Source organism: Trichechus manatus, unplaced genomic scaffold (genome assembly GCF_000243295.1).
Source record: "Trichechus manatus latirostris isolate Lorelei unplaced genomic scaffold, TriManLat1.0 scaffold00087, whole genome shotgun sequence".
NCBI classification, from domain to species: domain Eukaryota; kingdom Metazoa; phylum Chordata; class Mammalia; order Sirenia; family Trichechidae; genus Trichechus; species Trichechus manatus.
This window is the reverse complement of record NW_004444023.1, coordinates 10,808,956-10,827,026: the sequence shown is the minus strand read 5'-3', so window position 1 is coordinate 10,827,026 and position 18,071 is coordinate 10,808,956. Positions and strand designations below refer to the sequence as shown.

The 18,071-nt window shown below is 52.9% G+C and overlaps 1 protein-coding gene across 2 annotated transcripts in view; it reads left to right on the top strand.

Moving 5' to 3' along the window:
- ISOC2 (isochorismatase domain containing 2) overlaps nucleotides 1-10,556 on the top strand; it is an 11,144-nt gene extending 588 nt beyond the window's left edge. Inside the window, exons 2-6 of one of the 2 annotated variants that reach the window (XM_004381765.3) lie at nucleotides 7,103-7,243; nucleotides 7,331-7,540; nucleotides 7,885-7,955; nucleotides 8,125-8,242; nucleotides 10,149-10,556. In XM_004381765.3, coding sequence (XP_004381822.1) covers nucleotides 7,106-7,243; nucleotides 7,331-7,540; nucleotides 7,885-7,955; nucleotides 8,125-8,242; nucleotides 10,149-10,229 — 618 coding nt within the window. In that variant the 5' untranslated portion in view covers nucleotides 7,103-7,105 and the 3' untranslated portion in view covers nucleotides 10,230-10,556. Of the gene's footprint in view, nucleotides 1-7,102; nucleotides 7,244-7,330; nucleotides 7,541-7,884; nucleotides 7,956-8,124; nucleotides 8,243-10,145 lie in introns of both variants that reach the window. The other variant, XM_023736181.1, reaches the window with a different exon arrangement.
- The last annotated feature ends 7,515 nt before the right edge of the window (nucleotides 10,557-18,071 follow it).

The following is an 18,071-nucleotide window of genomic DNA, read 5'->3' as shown; positions in this document are numbered from 1 at the left end:
TTGCCACCCCTCCCCCAACTCAGGGCTCCGTCCTGGACTTTCTCATCACCCCCCACAAAGCTCTCAAATCTGTCTCCAGCCCAGACCCCCTTCACCGCACACCACACACAGACAAACACACACATACTCCTTATCGCCCAAATTTTTCATCTTCCCAAACCCAGCTCTCCTCCCGGTTTCGCCAATTAATACATGGGCCTGCCAAGAACCGTGCAAGAAACCTAGGGGTCTTCCTCCCTCCCCCTTCCCTCATAGCCTGTCCCTCCTGCCCCTTCAATCTCATCCCCTCCTTCCCCAGCACCCTGGGGGAACCCAAGCTTCCTCCTCACCCACCTGGACCCCACCCCCTTCATTTTATTTTGTAGTTTTACAACTTTTTATTCAAGTATAACATTAACACAGGAAAACACACACATCACAAAGACACAGTTCAAATAGTTTCCCAAAGCAAACACCGCACTGTTGAACAGCATCCAAATCAAGAAAGCAAACATCTTCAGCACCCTAGAAGTTCCCTTGTACCCTCTTCTGCTACTGCCCCCCAAGAGTAACCATTATCCAGACATCTGCCCCCACAGATGAGTTTTGCTGGCGTTTGTCCTTATATAAACCCACTGCCATTGAGTCAGTTCCGACTCATAACAACCCTACAGGACAGGGTAGAACTACCCTATAGGGTTTCCAAGACCGTCATCTTTACAGAAGCAGACTGCCACATCTTTCTCCTGAGGAGCAGCTGGTGGGTTCAACTGCCGACCTTTTGGTTAGCAGCCGAGCACTTTAACCACTGCATCACCAGGGCTTCTGTGACCTTATATACAAGTTTATTTTATTGTATTTATACTTGACTAGGAGGTCCCTGTAGCCCTGGTGGTGCAGTGGGTAAGAGTTGGGCTGCTAACCAAAAGGTCGGCAGTTCGAATCCACTAGCCCTCCTTGGAAACCCTATGGGGCAGTTCTACCCTGTCCTATAGGGTCACTATGAGTCAGCACCGGTTTGGTTTGGTTTTTTTAGGAGGTCCCTAGGTGGCGCAAGCGGTTTGTGCTCTACCACTAACCTAAAGATTGGCTGTTAGATCCTGCAGTGCTTCAGGAGAAAGGCCTGGTGATCTGCTTCCATAAAGATTAACCCATTGCCATGGGGTTGATTTTTTTTTTTTTAATTGTTGTAGTTTAGGTGAAAGTTTACAATTCAAGTTAGTCTCTCATACAAAAGTTTATACATACATTGTTATGTGACCCTATACTGTGACAGCACACGCCTCCTTTCCACCCCTGATTTCCCGTGTCCATTCAACCAGCTCCTGAACCTCTCTGCCTTCTCATCTCACCTCTGGACAGAAGCTGCCCATTTAGTCTTATGTATCTACCTGAGCTGAGAATCACACTTTTCGCGAGTATCATTTTATGTCCCATAGTCCAGTCTAATCTTTGCCTGAAGAGTTGGCCTCGGGAATGGTTTTAGTTCTGGGTTGACAGAGAGCCCGGGGGCCATGTTTTCAGGGGTTCCTCCAGTCTCAGTCAGACCATTAAGCCATGGGGTTGGTTCTGACTCACAGCGACCCTATAGGATAAAGTAGAACTGCCCCATAGGGTTTCCAAGGCTGTAATCTTTACAAAAGAGACCACCACGTCTTTCTCCCTTGAGTGGCTGGTGGGTTCCAACCATGACCTTTCCGTTATCAGCCAAGCACTTTAACCACCATGCTACCAGGGCTCCTTTCCGTAAAGATTACAGCCTAGAAAACCCTATGGAGCACAGTTCTACTCTGTAACACATGGGGTTGCCGTGAGTCAGAATCATCTCGATGGCAACGGGTTTGGTGTTTATATTTGACTAGACAATCTGTTGCACATTGCCCAAAATTCAAAAGGAATACAAAAATGACAGTGAAAACCAAGTCTCATTCACGCTCCATCTCTCAGGGACCCTGTTCCCCAACCCATGGCACTCGTTCTTTATGTGCCTGCTAAAGATATCAGAAATAGATAGGAGCTAGTACAAACTTACATATATTCCCTTTTGGGCACAAATGGAAGCATGTCATACACACTGTTCTACAATCAGTTTGCTCTTAGCTGCTAATCTAAAGGTTGGCAGTTCAACAACAGAGAGTCCCGGATAAAGCAGGAGAAAGGTGGGGTGCAGAACTGAAATTCTAGTAAGAAGACCAGACTTAATGGTCTGACTGAGACTGGAGGTACCCCAGAGAGCATGGCCCCTGGATTCTCTATCAGCCTAGAACTAAAACAATTTCCTAGGCCAACTCTTCAGACAGGGATTGGACTGGACTGTGGGACATAACGCGATAATCATGAGGAGTGTGCCTCTTAGCTCAAGTAGATACAAGAGACTAAATGGGCAGCCTCTGTCCGGAGTTGAGATGGGAAGGCAGAGAAGATTAGGAGCTGGTTGAATGGACATGGAGAATCAGGGGTGGAAAGGAGGAGTGTGCTGTCACAGTATGGGGAGAACAATTAGAGTCACATAACAGTGTATGTATTAATTTTTGTATGGGAAAAAATAAATACAATCAAGATAGAAACTAAAGAATAAAAGTAAGCCTAGAACACTAAAAAAAAAAAAAGTTTGGCAGTTCAAGCCCACCCAGCAGCACCTTGGAAGAAACGCCTGGCAATATGCTTCTGTAAAGATCACAACCTTGCAAATCCTATGGAGCAGTTCTACTCTGTAATAAATGGGGTTGCTATGAATTAGAGGCTGACTCCACGGGCAAGGGGTTTAGTTAACATACCTTGGACACTTTTTCAAATTGTTACTTAAAGAATTTCCTTGTAATTTTTTCCAGGTTGCACAAAATTCTATAGTACAGATAATTTAGATATATTTCCAATCCTTTGCTCTGCCTAAGAGTCTTGTAGTAATCTCGTGTTGGTTTGCATGCATGTCTGCAGGCAGGATAAAAGCTTAGGAGTGGATTTTCTGCGTCATAGGGTTTGTGTCTTCATAATTTTGAGGAATGTGGCCATGTGGCCCTCCCTAAAGATTGTTGCAACCACATTCCTACCAGCCTGAAGGGGGAGCTACTGTTTGGATTTTTGGGCCACCAGATCTGACCGAAAGGAGCCCTGATAGCACAGTGGTTAAGCACTCAGCTGCTAACAGAAAGGTTGCTGGTTTGAAGCCTCCAGCCGCTCCACAGGAGAAAGACCTGGTGATCTGCTTCCGTAAAGATTACAGCCTAGGAAACCCTATGGGGCAGTTCTGCTCTGTCATCTAGGGTTGTCATGAGTCAGAATCGACTCGATGACACACAGCAACAACATTCCCTCCCCTTGGTGCCTGGAATCCTTGGTCACGTCTCGTGCTGGGTGCTGCGTGTACAGTGGAGGACAGACATTGATGGGGGTTTGCTGTTGCTGGTTGCCATCGAATCATTTCCGACTCATGGTGACCCCATGTGTGCAGAGTAGAACTGCTCTATAGGGTTTTCAATGAATGTAACCTTTTGGAAGCAGGTCACCAGGCCTTTCTTCCAAGGTGCCTCTGGCTGGGTTCGAACCGCCAACTTTTCAGTTTGCAGCTGAGTGCTTAACCATTTATGCCACCAGGACGCCTACTGTTAGCATATTGGTGCATGTCTCCCATGATTTCTGGACATTTACATGTTGTTGTGTTAGTTGCCATTGAGCCGATTCTGACTCACGGCATCCCCATGTGTGTCAGAGTATAACTGCTCATATGGTTTTCAAGGCTGTGACCTTTCAGAAGCAGATCACCAGGTCTTTCTCTTGCAGAGCTGCTGGATGGGTTCGAACCTCCAACCTTTCAGTTAGCAGCCGAACGCTTAACCGTTGCACCACCAGGGCTCCTTCCTATCGTAGATATTTCATGTAAGAGGGATCATACAGCATTTGTCCTTTTGTGACTGACTTATTTCACTCAGCATAATACTGTTTTCAAGGTCCATCCATGATGTAACATGTTTCAAGACTTGATTACTCTTTAAGGTTTGAATATGCCACGTTTTGTTTATTCATTCGTCTGCTGATGAGTTCTTGAGTTGTTTCACTGTGCTTTTGTTCTAGGAGTTTCCATTCAGTATTTGTTTATTGAGATGAAAGTCACATAACAGAAAATCTGCCATTTTAACCATCATTTAGGTTTTGTATATATTACACATAAAAACATTTTCTATAACATGTTTTCAGTTTAAAGGATAATAGTAATAAACACCCTTGTACTCACCAGTCCCAGGGTGGTGCACAGGGTTAATGCACTCAACTGCTTGGAGGTTCAGGTCCACCCAGAGGTACCTTGGAAGAAAGGCCTGGCAACCTGTTTCTAAAAAAATCAGCCATTGAATACCCTATAAGCACAGTTGTACCTGTAACACCTGGGTTGCCATGAGTCAGAATTGAGTCAGTGGCAAATGGTTTTGGGGGCAGTGGTAATTCAGTGGTAGAATTATCACCTTCCATGCAGGAGACCTGGGTTCCATTCCCAGCCAACGCACCTCATGCACAGCCACCACCCGTCTGTTGGTGAAGGCTTGCATGTTGCTATGGTGCTAAACAAGTTTCAGTGGAGCTTCCAGACTAAGACAGGCTAGAAAGAAAGGCCTGGAGATCCACTTCTGAAAATCAGTCAATGAAAACCCTATGGATCACAGCAGTCTGATCCGAAACTGATCATGGGAATGGCACAGGACCAGGCAGCGATTTGTTCCATTGTGCATGGGGTTGCCATGAGCCAGGGGCCAACTCAGTCAATTTCAACTCATGGCGACCCCATGTGTGTCAGAGTAGAACTGTGCTGAATTTTTGGAAGTAGATCACCAGGCCTTTCTTCCCAGTTGCCTCTGGGTGGACTCGAACTTCCAACCATTTGCCCCTCTCAGGGACTCCAGCTTAAAAACTAGTTCTTCCCTCAGTGCCTGCCTCCCTCCACTGTCCGCGCCCCCTGCTGTCTAGCCCTACACTGTGTCCCCAGGGCCATGTGTTTCCCCAATTAATTAGCAGCTCAGTGAATGAGCACAAACAAGTTTGACATGCAAATGGGAAGAGCGCTGCAAACAAAAGCCAGCCAGAACCCCCAGTTGTGCCACAACTCAGAGACACTGGAACACAGGGCCTCCTGGGGACACACAGCCGGGACAGGTCAAGACATTGTGGAACCCAGGGTCCCAGTCGCATAGACACTCTGAGGAGGCGTCAAACACACCCTGAGTGGTCCTGGACTGTGGCCACAGTTTCCTCTGTGTCTCTGTTTTCCTCCTTCTGTAAAAGGGTTGCCGGCCAGCAAGCTTCAGGAGCCTCCTTTTTTTTTTAATTGTGAAATACGCATCACATAAAACCTACTACTGTAAGCATTTTAAAGTGCACAACTCAGTGGCATTTAGTACATTCACAAAGTTGTGCAACCAGTGTTACCACAATAATGCGGATTGGAGCCGCCTGCAGCAATAGCCAATTCTGAGACAGGGGTGAGGTGAGCAGCAAGAGGTTTATTATATATCGATATATAGGAGACGGAGGGGAACAGATTCCTCAAAAAAATCCGTCTCCGATCGGCTGAAGGCTTTTATAGGGACAGGATTATGGGTCTTAGAAGTTTATGTTAGTTGCCCCTTAGATGAGTTAATCTTCTACTGGTATTCTTGGGGGTTATCTGGCAACATCCTGGTTTTCTTGTCACAAGATGGGTGCTTTGTTCGGTTTTTCATCCTTAGACCATTATCACTTGTTTTCGACCCTCCAAGGAGGAACTTCGGTTAATCTTAAACCTTTTATAGACACTGGAACCAGAGGGAAAGACAAGATCCTGAGACAGTGTGGCGGTTAGCAATGGGCAGGAAATAGTAGTGACCAGGCCTATGCAGCCTCTTCCACCAGCAGCTATATCTATTTCCAGAACTTTCTCATCTCCCCAAAAGGAAACCCTGTACCCGTGAAGCAGTCACTCTCCGTTTCTTCCTCCCCTCACCCCCCTGCCCTTGGAAATCACTAATCTGCTCTCTGTCTCTATGGCTTTTCCTATTCTGGACATTTCATATAAATGGAGTCATTCGATATGTGTGGCCTTTTGTGTCTGGCTGCTTACATTTAGCATCACGTGTTTGAAGTTCATCTATGTCATAACGTGTATCAGTACTTCATTTCTTCTTTTTTTTCCTCCTGAGGTGAGATTCATATAACGTACAATTAACCATTTTAAAATGTACAATTCAGTGGCATTGAGTGCATTCACAGTGTTGTGCAACCACCACCTCTATCGAGTTCCAGAACTTTCTCATCACGCCAAAAGGAAATCCTCATTCAGTAAGCAGTCACTCTCCATTCCTCCTTCATCCGTTTTTATGGCTGAGTAAGGCAAGGCTTTGTTCTGTTACGGGTAAGATTGAAGTGAGTCAGAGCCCACTTGAAGGCAATTAACAATAACAACAAGGAACCCTGGTGGCGCAATGGTTAAGCACTCAGCTGCTAACTGAAAGGTCAGTGGTTTGAACCCACCCAGTTGCTCCGTGGGAGAAAAAAGCTGGCAATCTGCTCCCGTAAAGACTACAGCCTAGGAAACCCTATGGGGCAGTTCTACTCTGTCATATAGGTGGCTGGGAATCCGCTCGAAGGTGCAGAACAACAACATTCCATTGTATGCATTTACGGGCCTTTCTTTTTAAGACCCGGAAGAGAGTTCAGCCAGCAGGTTTGACCCCTGGGTAAATTGAGGTTTGGAGACTAAGTGTGGGGTAGTCAGATCTGAAGAGGTTCAAAGCACCTGCAGGTCACACAAAAGCCAGCGAGACCCCCAGTTATGCAGCAATGCAGGGACAAACAGGGCCAGGACATATAGAGTCAAGTTGAGTGAGCAGTGAGGAACCAAGGACCCCAGACACGTGTGTGGGGATGGCTCTTTATCCTTACCCGATAGGTAATAGGCTCTGCCCTTGGGCAAGTCACTCTCCTGCCCAGGTTCCAGGGGCGGGGAACGGGAGGATTGTACACTACCACACTGTAGGACTCTGATGCCCCTGCTCTCAGGGAGTCGAGGAGAGACCACAGAACCATTCCCTAACACTGTAGGGAACTCTCCAGGAAAAGTCTCTGCGCTTGGCCCAACAGCCCCTCTGCCCACCCCCAGGACATGGCGGCCATCAGGCCCGGCCTCGGCCGAGTCCTGCCTGGGTCCTCTGTCCTGTTCCTGTGCGACATGCAGGAAAAGTTCCGCCACAACATCGCCTACTTCCCGGAGATCGTCTCGGTGGCCGCCCGCATGCTCAAGGTACTGCTGCAGCCCCTCCTCCCTCAGACCCAGGAGTCCTAGCCCCTCCTCCCTCAGACCAAGCCTTTGTCCCCCTCCCTGGCACAGGTGGCCCGGCTGCTGGAGGTGCCAGTTATGCTGACGGAGCAGTACCCAAAAGGCCTGGGCCCCACAGTGCCAGAGCTAGGGGCCGAGGGGCTGCAGCCTCTGCCCAAGACCTGCTTCAGCATGGTGCCAGCGCTGCAGCAGGAGCTGGATGCCCGGCCCCAGCTGCGCTCTGTGCTGCTCTGTGGCATCGAGGCGCAGGCCTGCATCCTGGTGAGATCCCAGCCTGATCCCTGGGACCCCATTCTCACCTGGGACCCCCCTTCTAAGTAGGATACCCTGTCCTGACTCAGGACCCCCTTCTGACCTGGGCCCTATATCCTCAGGACCTCCACCCTAACTGGGGCGCCCCCTCCGCATCCTGACCCGGGACCCATGTCTTCATCTGGAATTCCCATCCTGACCTCAGCCTGCATTCTAACCTGGGGACCCTTGCCCTGATCCGATCTTCCATCATTCCCATCCTTGGTCCCAAATTCTCATCTGGGATCCCCTATACCTCACTCAGGGCCCCTATTCTTTTCCGGGGTTGGCTCTGACCGCTCTCTGCCCCCCAGAACACGGCCCTGGACCTCCTGGACCGGGGGCTGCAGGTCCACGTGGTGGTGGACGCCTGTTCCTCCCGCAGGTGAGAGGGCCCCTCCCGGGGGGGGGGGTGTCGAGGGTGGGGGCATCCAGGAACAACCACTGCCCCGTGGGGAAACAGGGCGGCCACACCGTGTTTGCCAGGGGGTCTATGTGGCTGTCCCAGCACTATCGCCTCTCCCCCATGACGCCCCGCCCCCTCCCTCCTGCAGCCAGGTGGACCGGCTGGTGGCGCTGTCCCGGATGCGCCAGAGTGGTGCCTTCCTCTCCACCAGCGAGGGACTCATTCTGCAGCTTGTGGGTGACGCCGCGCACCCCCAGTTCAAGGAGGTAATGGTTTCCCTGTCTCCCCTCCACCTGGGGACCCCTCCCCCCTCCCATGCATCCAAAGAAAACTCAGTGCCGTTGAGTCGATTCCAACTCATAGTGACCCTATAGGACAGAGTAGAACTGCCCCATAGGTTTCCAAGGAGTGGCTGGTGGATTTGAACTGTTAATCTTTTGCTTAGCAGCCAAGCTCTTAACCACTGTGCTACGAGGGCTCCCCCGTGCATACATCAGTTACCTTTTGAGGGAACACAGCCGGCAACCCTCGCCGCCGCCTCTAGGGGGAGTTACGTCCTAGTCGCGGAGACGGCCCATTGACAGGATAAATCAATGAAAGGCGATGCCATGGTCATAAGCACCGACGAGGAAGATAAAGCTGGGAGGGAGGTCAGATTGCATAGGGTGGTCCGGAGGCCACCTGGAAGAGGTGACTTTGGAGTGAAGTAAGGTGGGAAGGGAAAGAGGAAGCCACACAGGCATAGGGAAGAACAGCCTGTCAGAGGCCCTATAGGGGGAGTCCCTGGACCCCCTTCCCACCGGTCCCCTTCTCTCCATCCCTTCGGCTTCTCCCCCATCAGGTCCAGCGCCACACCCACCCCCAGAGGTATGGCCGGGTGTGACCAGGTAGCCCCCTGCTTCACACCCTTCACCCTCAGCATCACCGGAAGTTCATGGCCCTCCAGTTCTGCCCCTTTCCCCCCTCTTAATTCTGTTTAGTACTGCAGTTATTGAGCACCTACTGTTGCAGGCACCAAGGTTATACAGCAGTAAGCAAAAGCAAGCATGGTGCCTGCCCTGCCTTGCCAGGGTTCCCATTACAGAGCCGAGTCCATGAGGAAGCAAAAAGTCAGTTGCCCAGGGTGGCCTGGCCCTGGGAAGGGAATGTGCAGAGAGTGTGAGAGAGAACCCTAGGGTCACCTCCTCTGAGGTAGTGGTCTGGAGTCTGAGGCCTGAGGGGAAGGAGCAACCAGGCATTCAGAAATGTTTCTGGGAGAGGGAACAGTCAGTGTAAAGGATCTGAGGCAGGACTGTGCTTGCCTCACCCAAGGAGCTGTGGCCAAACTGATGGGCAAGGCCAGAGCCATGGCCTGCCCGGCAGAGATGTGGGATTTCAGCAGTGGGGTTTTGCACAGGGGAAGGTTCCTTGATCAGACGTGCAGTTTACAAAGATCTCTGGTCACAGTGTGGTGAACAGGTTAGGGTAGGTAGAATAGGTTAGGGTAAGGATAAGGAGGGGAACCAGTGAGGAGGCTACTTCCAGCCTCCAGGCCAGCGGTGGGTGACGGGGGGCTTGCCCCATGGTGGAGACAGTGGGGATACAAGCTTGTTCTGTTCTTTCTTTTTACTTTTGTTTATTTTCTGGAGGTAAAGATGACAGCACTTGCAGATGATTGGTAGTGGGGAGTGTATGAGGAGGTGGGCTGGAGAAAGACTCTTGGTTTTTATTTCAGCCTGGCCAGCTGATTGGTGGTTCATGCGGTTTACTGATGGCGGGACAACAGGGAATTTGAGATGTCAAGTGGCCAAGTCCAGGGAGCAGTTGAATCACTGGAGTTTGGGGTCAAGGTCTGGGCTGGAGATTTGGGAGTGGAGGGCCTAGAGGAGGGGTGGGAGAGATAAGGCTACTTAAGAAAAGGGGGAGGTGTACACAAGAAGCCCCAAGACATAGCTGTCTACCATTAGTGGCCCAAGCCAGCAAAGGGGACAAAGATGGCAGCCCAATAGGAGATAAACCAGGTAGGTGTGGTGACAGGGAGGCCCCAGGAAAAGTTTTGACAAGAGGAAGTGGTAGTTTGCTCATCTGCTGCCAAAGGGCAAGGGAAATGAAGTCGTAGAGTCACCCTGGGATTTGCCATCATGGAGATGGGGACCCTTAACTCTTCTTGACCCTCCCCTCTTTCCCCAGCAGATCCAAAAGGTTATCAAGGACCCCGCCCCAGACAGCGGGCTCCTGGGCCTCTTCCAAGGCCAGAACCCCATCTTCAGATAACCTCCTGGCCCTGCCTTGAAGAGAGACCGCCCTCCTCGTGTCATCCAGACTTCGTTGGAAGCGCTTTCCCCCCATCCCTGGATCTCAGGAGTGGTGCAGTCCACTGGGAGTACCGCCCCCTTGGGGAGGGAGGCGGGGCACCGCCTTCCCATTGGGCGCTTCCTCCAGGAAATGCAAATGAGACTCCTGGAAGCTAGAATGGAATTGGTGGAGCAGAGCTGGAGGCGGAGCTCGGCCCCGGGCCACTTCACAGGGCGGGAAGGGGAGGGGGAGAGAATGTCACCGACTGTGTGGGACCGAGACTCGCAGAATAAACATTTATGTGGCTGTGGACTGAACCATTCTTGGGTTTGGGGGGTGTCCCGGGGGCGACTGGGGGCTGCGGGCGGGGGGAAGAGGGGTCCCCAGCAGGTGGGGAGGGGGAGGTGCCTCTTCCCAGCTCGGAGCCGGCGCGAGGCAAAGGCGAGGGCTGGCCACAGCCACATCTGCACGGAAGCAGCGCGCATCTGCACTGGGAAGAGCACTATCGGCCGGGGGTCTCTGACACGCTGCCGGCCGCCCCCCTATCAGCGCGCGCGCGCACACGCCCAGCCCCGGCGGCTCGCAGGCACGCGTTCGCTCTGCCTCCCCCGGCCGGCCCCCCACGCCGCCGCCACCTCCGACTCCCCAAGGGTCCCACATCCGGAAATCGAGGTGAGCGCGGCCGCATCCCGGCGCAGAGGGGGAAACTGAGGCACGGGGGACATGGGAGCGGGGAAGAGGAAGAGACCGGCATGCGGATGAATGGCTGAATGTACTGATGGATGGAAGGAAGGAAGGACAGAAGCTCCCGCAGAGTGGTCCCTGCATCCTCGGAGACGCAGGAGTCCGGGAACCCACACTGGGGCTCCCCGAATTCTGCATCCCCCTTGGAGATCTGGCAGTCGGGGCTCTACAGACCCGCAGTCAGAGTCCCCAGCCCACCCCCACCCCGAGGTTCGCAGTCCTTGTGCCCCAGACCTCGGGGACCTAAGAAGGCAAGCCACTGAGGCCCCCAGGGACCCCGGCGTCAGAGCTCTTAGCCAGTCCGCCCCTCGTTGGGGAATCCGCACCCCCACCGCCGACCCTGGAATCCCAGATCCTTCCCAGGGGGCCCAGTCCCCCGGGAACCCGGCGTCACAGCACCCAGCACCCCTCCTCCCCAGGGACCTAGGAGTTCCGGCCTCCTCCATCCTCCAGGGGCCCCTGTGACCGGGCGTTGGCGCCCCCGGCCCCCGCCTTCCGGGATCCAGGTGTCCCCCCTCTTCACCCCCTAGCCTGAAGCTTCGCGTCTGGGAGGCGGCGCTCGCGTCGCCATGGCAACAGGAGTCTATTTTGTGCTCGGAACATACAGCTCCCGCCGCAGCGCCCCCCCTCCACCAACCCGGGCCTGAGCGAGAGTGGGGGGACCGGGAAAGGAGTTACGGGTCCGGGGGAGGGGGGAGACGCAGAAGCCGAGACTGAGACCGAGACCTTCAGAGAGACAGAGATCCGCAGACAGCAAGCCTGGAACAGAGACATACAGAGACATGGAGTCAGAGAGGCAGAGAGATGGGGACCTGGAGACCGATGGGGAAGAAAAAGAGACAGGATGTAGAGACCCAAAGAGACAGAGACAAGGGCAGGCAGAGGGTGGAGGCACCCAGAAAACTGAGGCTGAGACAAGAAGACAGGGACAGAGTCTCGGAGAGACGCAGAGATGCCCTGAGACACGTAGAGAGACATAGGCGAAGAGAGGCGTTGACCCAAGAGCAGAACTCGTGAGAGGCGAGAGATGGGCCGGTGGGCCCGGGAATGGGGTGGTTGGGGGGAACCCAAGGAGGAGGGATGGCCAGAGACGCCCCAGAACACAGAGATGCAGACACCCCAGAGACAGAAAGACACGAGACACAGCACTGCCCTGAGGCCGGGGCGGGGGACGCAGACTTGGGGTCCGCGCCGGCCGCCTGGTGCGTGTCAGGGGAGGGTCTCCCTCCCTCCGTCCCCGTCTTTCCTCCACCGGAGGGAAGAAGCGCCCCCTCGTGGCCTTTCCGGACCCCAGCCGGCCCCGGGTGCCCAGAACTCTGACCTTACCCGATCCCCATGCCGGACCCCTCCCCTCCCCCTCCGCTTTCTGCCACCTGCAGGGTCAGCCTCCTGAACCCAGATTCCGCCCCCTCATTGCCTGCGTTCCTCCTACTTACCCCAACCCACCCCTTACCCTGAGGGGTGCCTAGGAGCTGCTCCCTTTAAGATCGGACCCCGTGAGCCCCGCCCCCGCCCACCCCAGGCCTTCCCCTAGCCTCGCACTGCGACCCCTCGCTGCCACCTGAAGACTCCACTCCAGCCCAAGCTCCCTGGATCCCAAAGGTTTCTGGCCTCTCTTTCTGGGTCTCCAGATAGCTCTCTGTGAGTCCCTGTCCTCCCCTACAGTTCTCCTTGTTTCTCTTTCTTTGACCCACTCTCTTTCAGGGTTTCTGGCCCCCTCTCTCTGGGTGTCTGTCCCCCTCTCTCCGGGTCTTTGGGTGTCTGTCCGCTTGTCTCTGGTCTCCGACCCCCTCTCTCCCTTGGTTCCTGTCCCCTCTCTTTCTCTGGGTCTCTGTCCCCTTCTCCCTGGTCTCTGTCCCCCTCCTCTTTGATCTCTGTTTCCCCCTTCAGTGTCCCTTCCCCTTTCTCTGGACCGCTGCCCCCACCCCTGAAGGCTCTGTCTCTCCTTGTCCCTCTTGTGGGTTCTTCTCCATCTCTCCTTCTCCACCGGCAATCCCAGGAGGCACTGAAGACCAACTAACCTGGCCCCACCCAGCCCGCCACACTCCTGCCCCCCAGCCCGGCCTCCAACTCCAGCTGGCAGGATCAGGGGAGGGGGCCCAGTAGGGGTGAGTGTGGGCCACAGTGTTGTGCACTGTGCCAGGGGCAGTGGGGGGCTGGGGGCGTCTCCAGAAGCACAGGGACTGAGGGAGGTCTGCTTTGGGTGCCCCCTCCTCAGGCTGGCTCCCTAATCTCTGTCCCCACGTCTGTGTCTCTCAGGTCCTGGGCTGGGGGGAGGCCCGACCTCTGGCCCTGTGCTGGTGGGCATGAGGGGTTCCAGGAGCAAGGAGACTGGGTTTCTGAGCCCCCTTCCCCCCAATGTGGGGGCAGGGCTGAGTCTGGGTGTATGTCTGGGGAGTGGGGGTGTCACCTGCCTGCTCCTAGACTCCTCCACTGGGTGGAGGGTGGAGGGAGTGTGTATACTTATACATGTGTGTGTATATACCCATAAGGTTGTGGGCCTGCGAGTCATGTGGTGTGATTGCGTATCCATGTGTCACTGGGTTGGGTAAGTCCCTGGAGTGTTCCTGAGTCCTATATGGTCAGAGGGTGTCATGATGTTTGAGGTTGTGTCTGGGTTTTATGTGCTGTGTGTAGAAATGTGCAAAAAAATACATGGTTGTGTGTCCATATGGAGCTATCTGTGAGTGACAGTATGTGAGAGAGAGAGAGAGAGTGTGTGTGTGTGTATGAGTTTCCTAAGGCTTCTGAAACAAAGTACCACAAAGTGGGTGGCTTAAAACATGAGAAATTTATTCTCTCACAGTTCTGGAGGCTGTTGTTGTTGTTGTTCTTGTTAGTTGCAGTCGGGCTCCAATTCATGGCAAGTTTATTTACAACAGAGTGGAACGTTGCCTGGTCTTGCACCATCTTCATGATCTTTAATATGTTTGAGCCCGTTGTTGTAGCTATTGAGTCAATCCACGTCATGAAGAATTTCCCTCATTTTCTCTGACCCTCCACTTTACCAACTTTGACGTCCTTTTCTAGCGCTTGGTCTTCCTTATGATGTGTCCAAAGTGAGTTGAAATCTTGCCATTCTCGCTTCTAAGGAGCATTCTGGTTGTATTTCTTCTGAGAGTAATTTGTTTGTTCTTCTGGCAGTCCACAGTTTATTCAATATTCTTTGCCAACACCACAGTTCGAGCGCACTGATTCTTCCTCTGTCTTCCGTTTTCATTACCCAGTTTTGCATGCGTATGAGGCAACTAAAAAGACCACGGCTTGGGTCTGGACACTAGAAGTCCAAAATCAGGGGTCAGCCGTGTTGATCCCTTCTGAGAGCTCTGAGGGAGAATCTGTTTCATGCATCTCTCGTAGCTTCTGGTGATGGCCAGCAATCCTGGTATTCCTTGGCTTGTAGCTGCGTCATCACTCCAGTCTCTGCCTCCACCTTCACATTTATAGACACCAGTCATATGGGATTAGGAACCCACCTACTTCAGTATGAGAAGCCCTGTTGGCACAGTGGTTAAGCACTTGGCTTCTAACTGGAAGGTCAGTGCTTGGAACCTACCAGCTGCTCCTCGGAAGAAAGATGTGGCCGTCTGCTTCAGTAAAGATTACAGCTTTGGAAACCCTATGGGGCACTTCTACTGTGTCCTGTAGGGTCGCTATGAGTCAGAATCGACTTGACAGCAATGGGCTTGGGTTTTTTTGTTTGTTTGTTTGTTTTTTACTCTAATATGACCTCATGTTAATTGATAACATCTTCAAAGATTCTATTTCCAAACAAGGTCACATTCATAGGTACTATGGTCAGGACTTCAACATATCTTTTTAGGGGACACAATTCAACCCATAACTCTGTGTGTGTGTGTGTGGGTGTGTGTGTGTGCATGTGGGCACACATGTATTGGGAGGAAGCTACAGGTGTGTCATCAGGATGACATTGCTTGTCCTTGTATGCTGTGTCTGGGACCTTATCTAGGTGTCCTGTGCTCTGTGTCATCATGTGCATATAAGTACTGTGCGTATCTGTGGTTAGTTCCGTGTGAGGTAAGGGAAGAACTTGTCTCATGTGTCCTTGTGTCTGGATGGGCCACTTTTGTCTGAAGGTGTGTGTCCTCTTCCCAACTGTAGGTGTGGCCATGCATCAGAAGGTCTGAATGAGGCCATGGAGGGAGGCGGGGGCAGGAGGCTGAAGGTCCCTCTATCAGTAGGGGGACTGAGAGTGTGTGTGTGTGACATTGTGTCTGAGTACGTTGCTGGTTTTTTTGGGGGGTGCCACCATCCTCACCCCCCACACGGAGTTGTCACTGACCTATAGTTGTGTCTTCGGGGTGTGCAATTGGAGGAGACCACGGGGCTCTGTTAACAAAGGGAGGAAGGGTGGACTTCGCACAGAGTGAGGAGTACTCAGGCGAGCTGCTCACCTGAAAAGCAGCCCTTCTGTGGAAGGCACCCCCCACTCCACCCCACATGCAGCTTCCCTGCGTCTATGGTTGGGCTCACAGTTGGTGACCCTGTGTGAGCCTGAAAACGGAACCTCTGCCCCCAGCTGGATGCAGCCCCGTTGGCACGCGCCATAGGGAGGAGAGCCGGACTGGATTTCAGCCCCTACTCAGCCTCTTAGCCAGACCCCCTTGTGCAGCATACAACCTGCCCAGCCATACATGGCAGCCCTCAGTGAATGAAGGGATTGCATTCCTGCCTACCTGTGTCACTCTGGCAGCGTCTGTGTGTGTGTTGACCCATGTTTCTCAGCATGGGATAAAGGCAGCCATGTTCTACAGGTGGTAGTGCCCTGAGTTCAAAGCTCAGCCTCACAGCTTGGGCTTGGGCGTTGCGGAGCTTGGATAAATGATGAGACCTCTTGGGACCTCTGTGTCTTCATCTGAAATGTGTGTGTGTGAGAGAGACAGAGAGAGAGAAGAAGACCTGCCTTTCACACTTTGTTCAACATTTCATCCATGCAATGAATTTATTGATTGAGCACCTACTCTGTGCCAGGTACTGATGCTGGGTGGTATGGATACAATGGTGAATAAGACAGACAAACATACCTGCCTTCATGGAGTTTATAGTCTAGTGGCAGAAAACAGACACTAAACTAGTAGACATACAATGTGCCAAGTAGAGATTGTTTTTGTTGTTGGCTGCTGTCAAGTCAGCCCCCTACTCAAGGCAACCCCATGCACAACAGAAGGAAACGTTGCCCAGTCCTGTGCCAACCCTGTGATTGGTTGCAGATAGATCTGTTTTGATCCATAGGGTTTTCATTGGCAAAATTTTCAGAAGTAGATCACCAGGCCTTTCTTCCTAGTTTGTCTTAGTCTGCTAGCTCCACTGAAACTTGTCCAGTATGGATACTTGGCATGTGGAAGGTGGCAGTAAACAATTATGGAGGGAATATTTGCTGAACGAACCCATCCCACACACTGTGCTGGCCCCTGGGCTCTCTCGGGGTTGGGATTGTTAAGAATCCTCCGTTTTCAATCGAAGTGAAAAGTGAGGCTCAGAAAGAGGCAGGCTCTTACCTGAGCTGCACCTGTCTTGGGTTCCAGCCCACTTGATGGTTGTGCCTGCGGTGGAGCTCAGACTTACCCTCTCCCTGAACCCTAGGTCAGACCTCCTCCTCACCCCACCCCCATCATTGCTTTGTGTCCTGTAGGGGTGGGTGTGTGGGGGACTAGGCCTGACTCTAGCCATAGAAAGAGCTGGGATGAAAAATACCCCATCCAACCCCTGCCTCGTTTTCTCCATCGCTCCTTCTCATCCCATCTCCCTCTCCAAAAAGAGTAACCGCAGCACTGTCATGTGTAGTACCTGCAATATGCCTGGCATTGTTCTAAGCTCTTTATCCATATTAACGCGTTTCATCTTCCCACTTACACAGTGGTAATGATAATTATGCCCATTTTACATATGGCGAAACTGAGGCATGGAGGGCTATCAGGTAAAAGCTCGTCCAGTGTGAGGCAGCTGGCAGGTGCTGGAGCTTGGAGATGAGCCACAGTGCTGTTCTGCCTCTTTAGCTATGGCTGGAGGTTCACACCTGACGAGGTGTGGTCAGGTTCAGATCTGACACTTGTAAGAGTGTGGGGAGTGGTGTGTGTGTGTGAGAGAGACAGACAAACAGAGAGACTTGAGATCCCTGAGTATCAGACCTACATAGAGAGAAACCAGCATTTGGGGGACTGAGGACCACATGGGTCTAACCCAGTGGTTCTCAACTGGAGTCGGTTCTGCCTCCCAGGGGACATTGGAGACATTTTTAGTTGTCAAACAGGGGTGGTGGAGGGGGGGAGTGCTGCTGACATCCAGTGGGTGGAGCCTAGGGGTGCTCCTCAACACCCTTCAATGCACAGGACAGCCCCCCACCACAGAGAATGATCCCACCCCAAATGTCAACCCTGCCTAGGTCTGTAAACTCAAATTCTCCAATTCATCTCTCTTCTCCCTTTCTCCGCCCTTCTCTCTTTATCTCCCCTTCCTCATCTCCTCGATTTCTCTGGTCTCGCCCACCCCACATGTGTCTCCCCTCATTCCCTCCTCCCCATCGTCCCATCCCAACCTCCTCTGCACCGGCCCTGCCCTCCCTGCCATCTGCGGCCCCGCCCACCGATCAATCCCCCACATCTGTCACCTGGGCATCTCCGCCACCTTCTCCTCTGCCCCCTTTCCTTCACCCTCCTCATTTCCTCTTTATTCTCTCGTCTCTATCCATCTCTCTCTCTTTTATTTCCACTCATCCCTCTGATGGCTCCATCCACCTGCCCAATCCTCTCTCCTCATTCATCACTCCTTTGGGTCCTTTTCCCCTCTGCACTTTGTCATCGCGTCTGGGCATCATTTCGTGTCTCGCTCATCACTGTTCGCTGACCCTTGGGACTGTCAAGTTTGGGCCCCCTGAACCCAGCTCTCCTGTCTCCTGCTCCGCGTTTCTCTCCATCTCTCCACCCTCTCTGCCCGCCCGTCTCGGTCTCTGGCCCTCTCTCCCACCCCTCTCTTCAGTCTCTTCTCTTGGTCCTCCTCGCAGCCTGGCGGCCCCAGCCAAGCCCCTCCGCGCCCATGCCGGCCCTCCTGCTGCTCGGG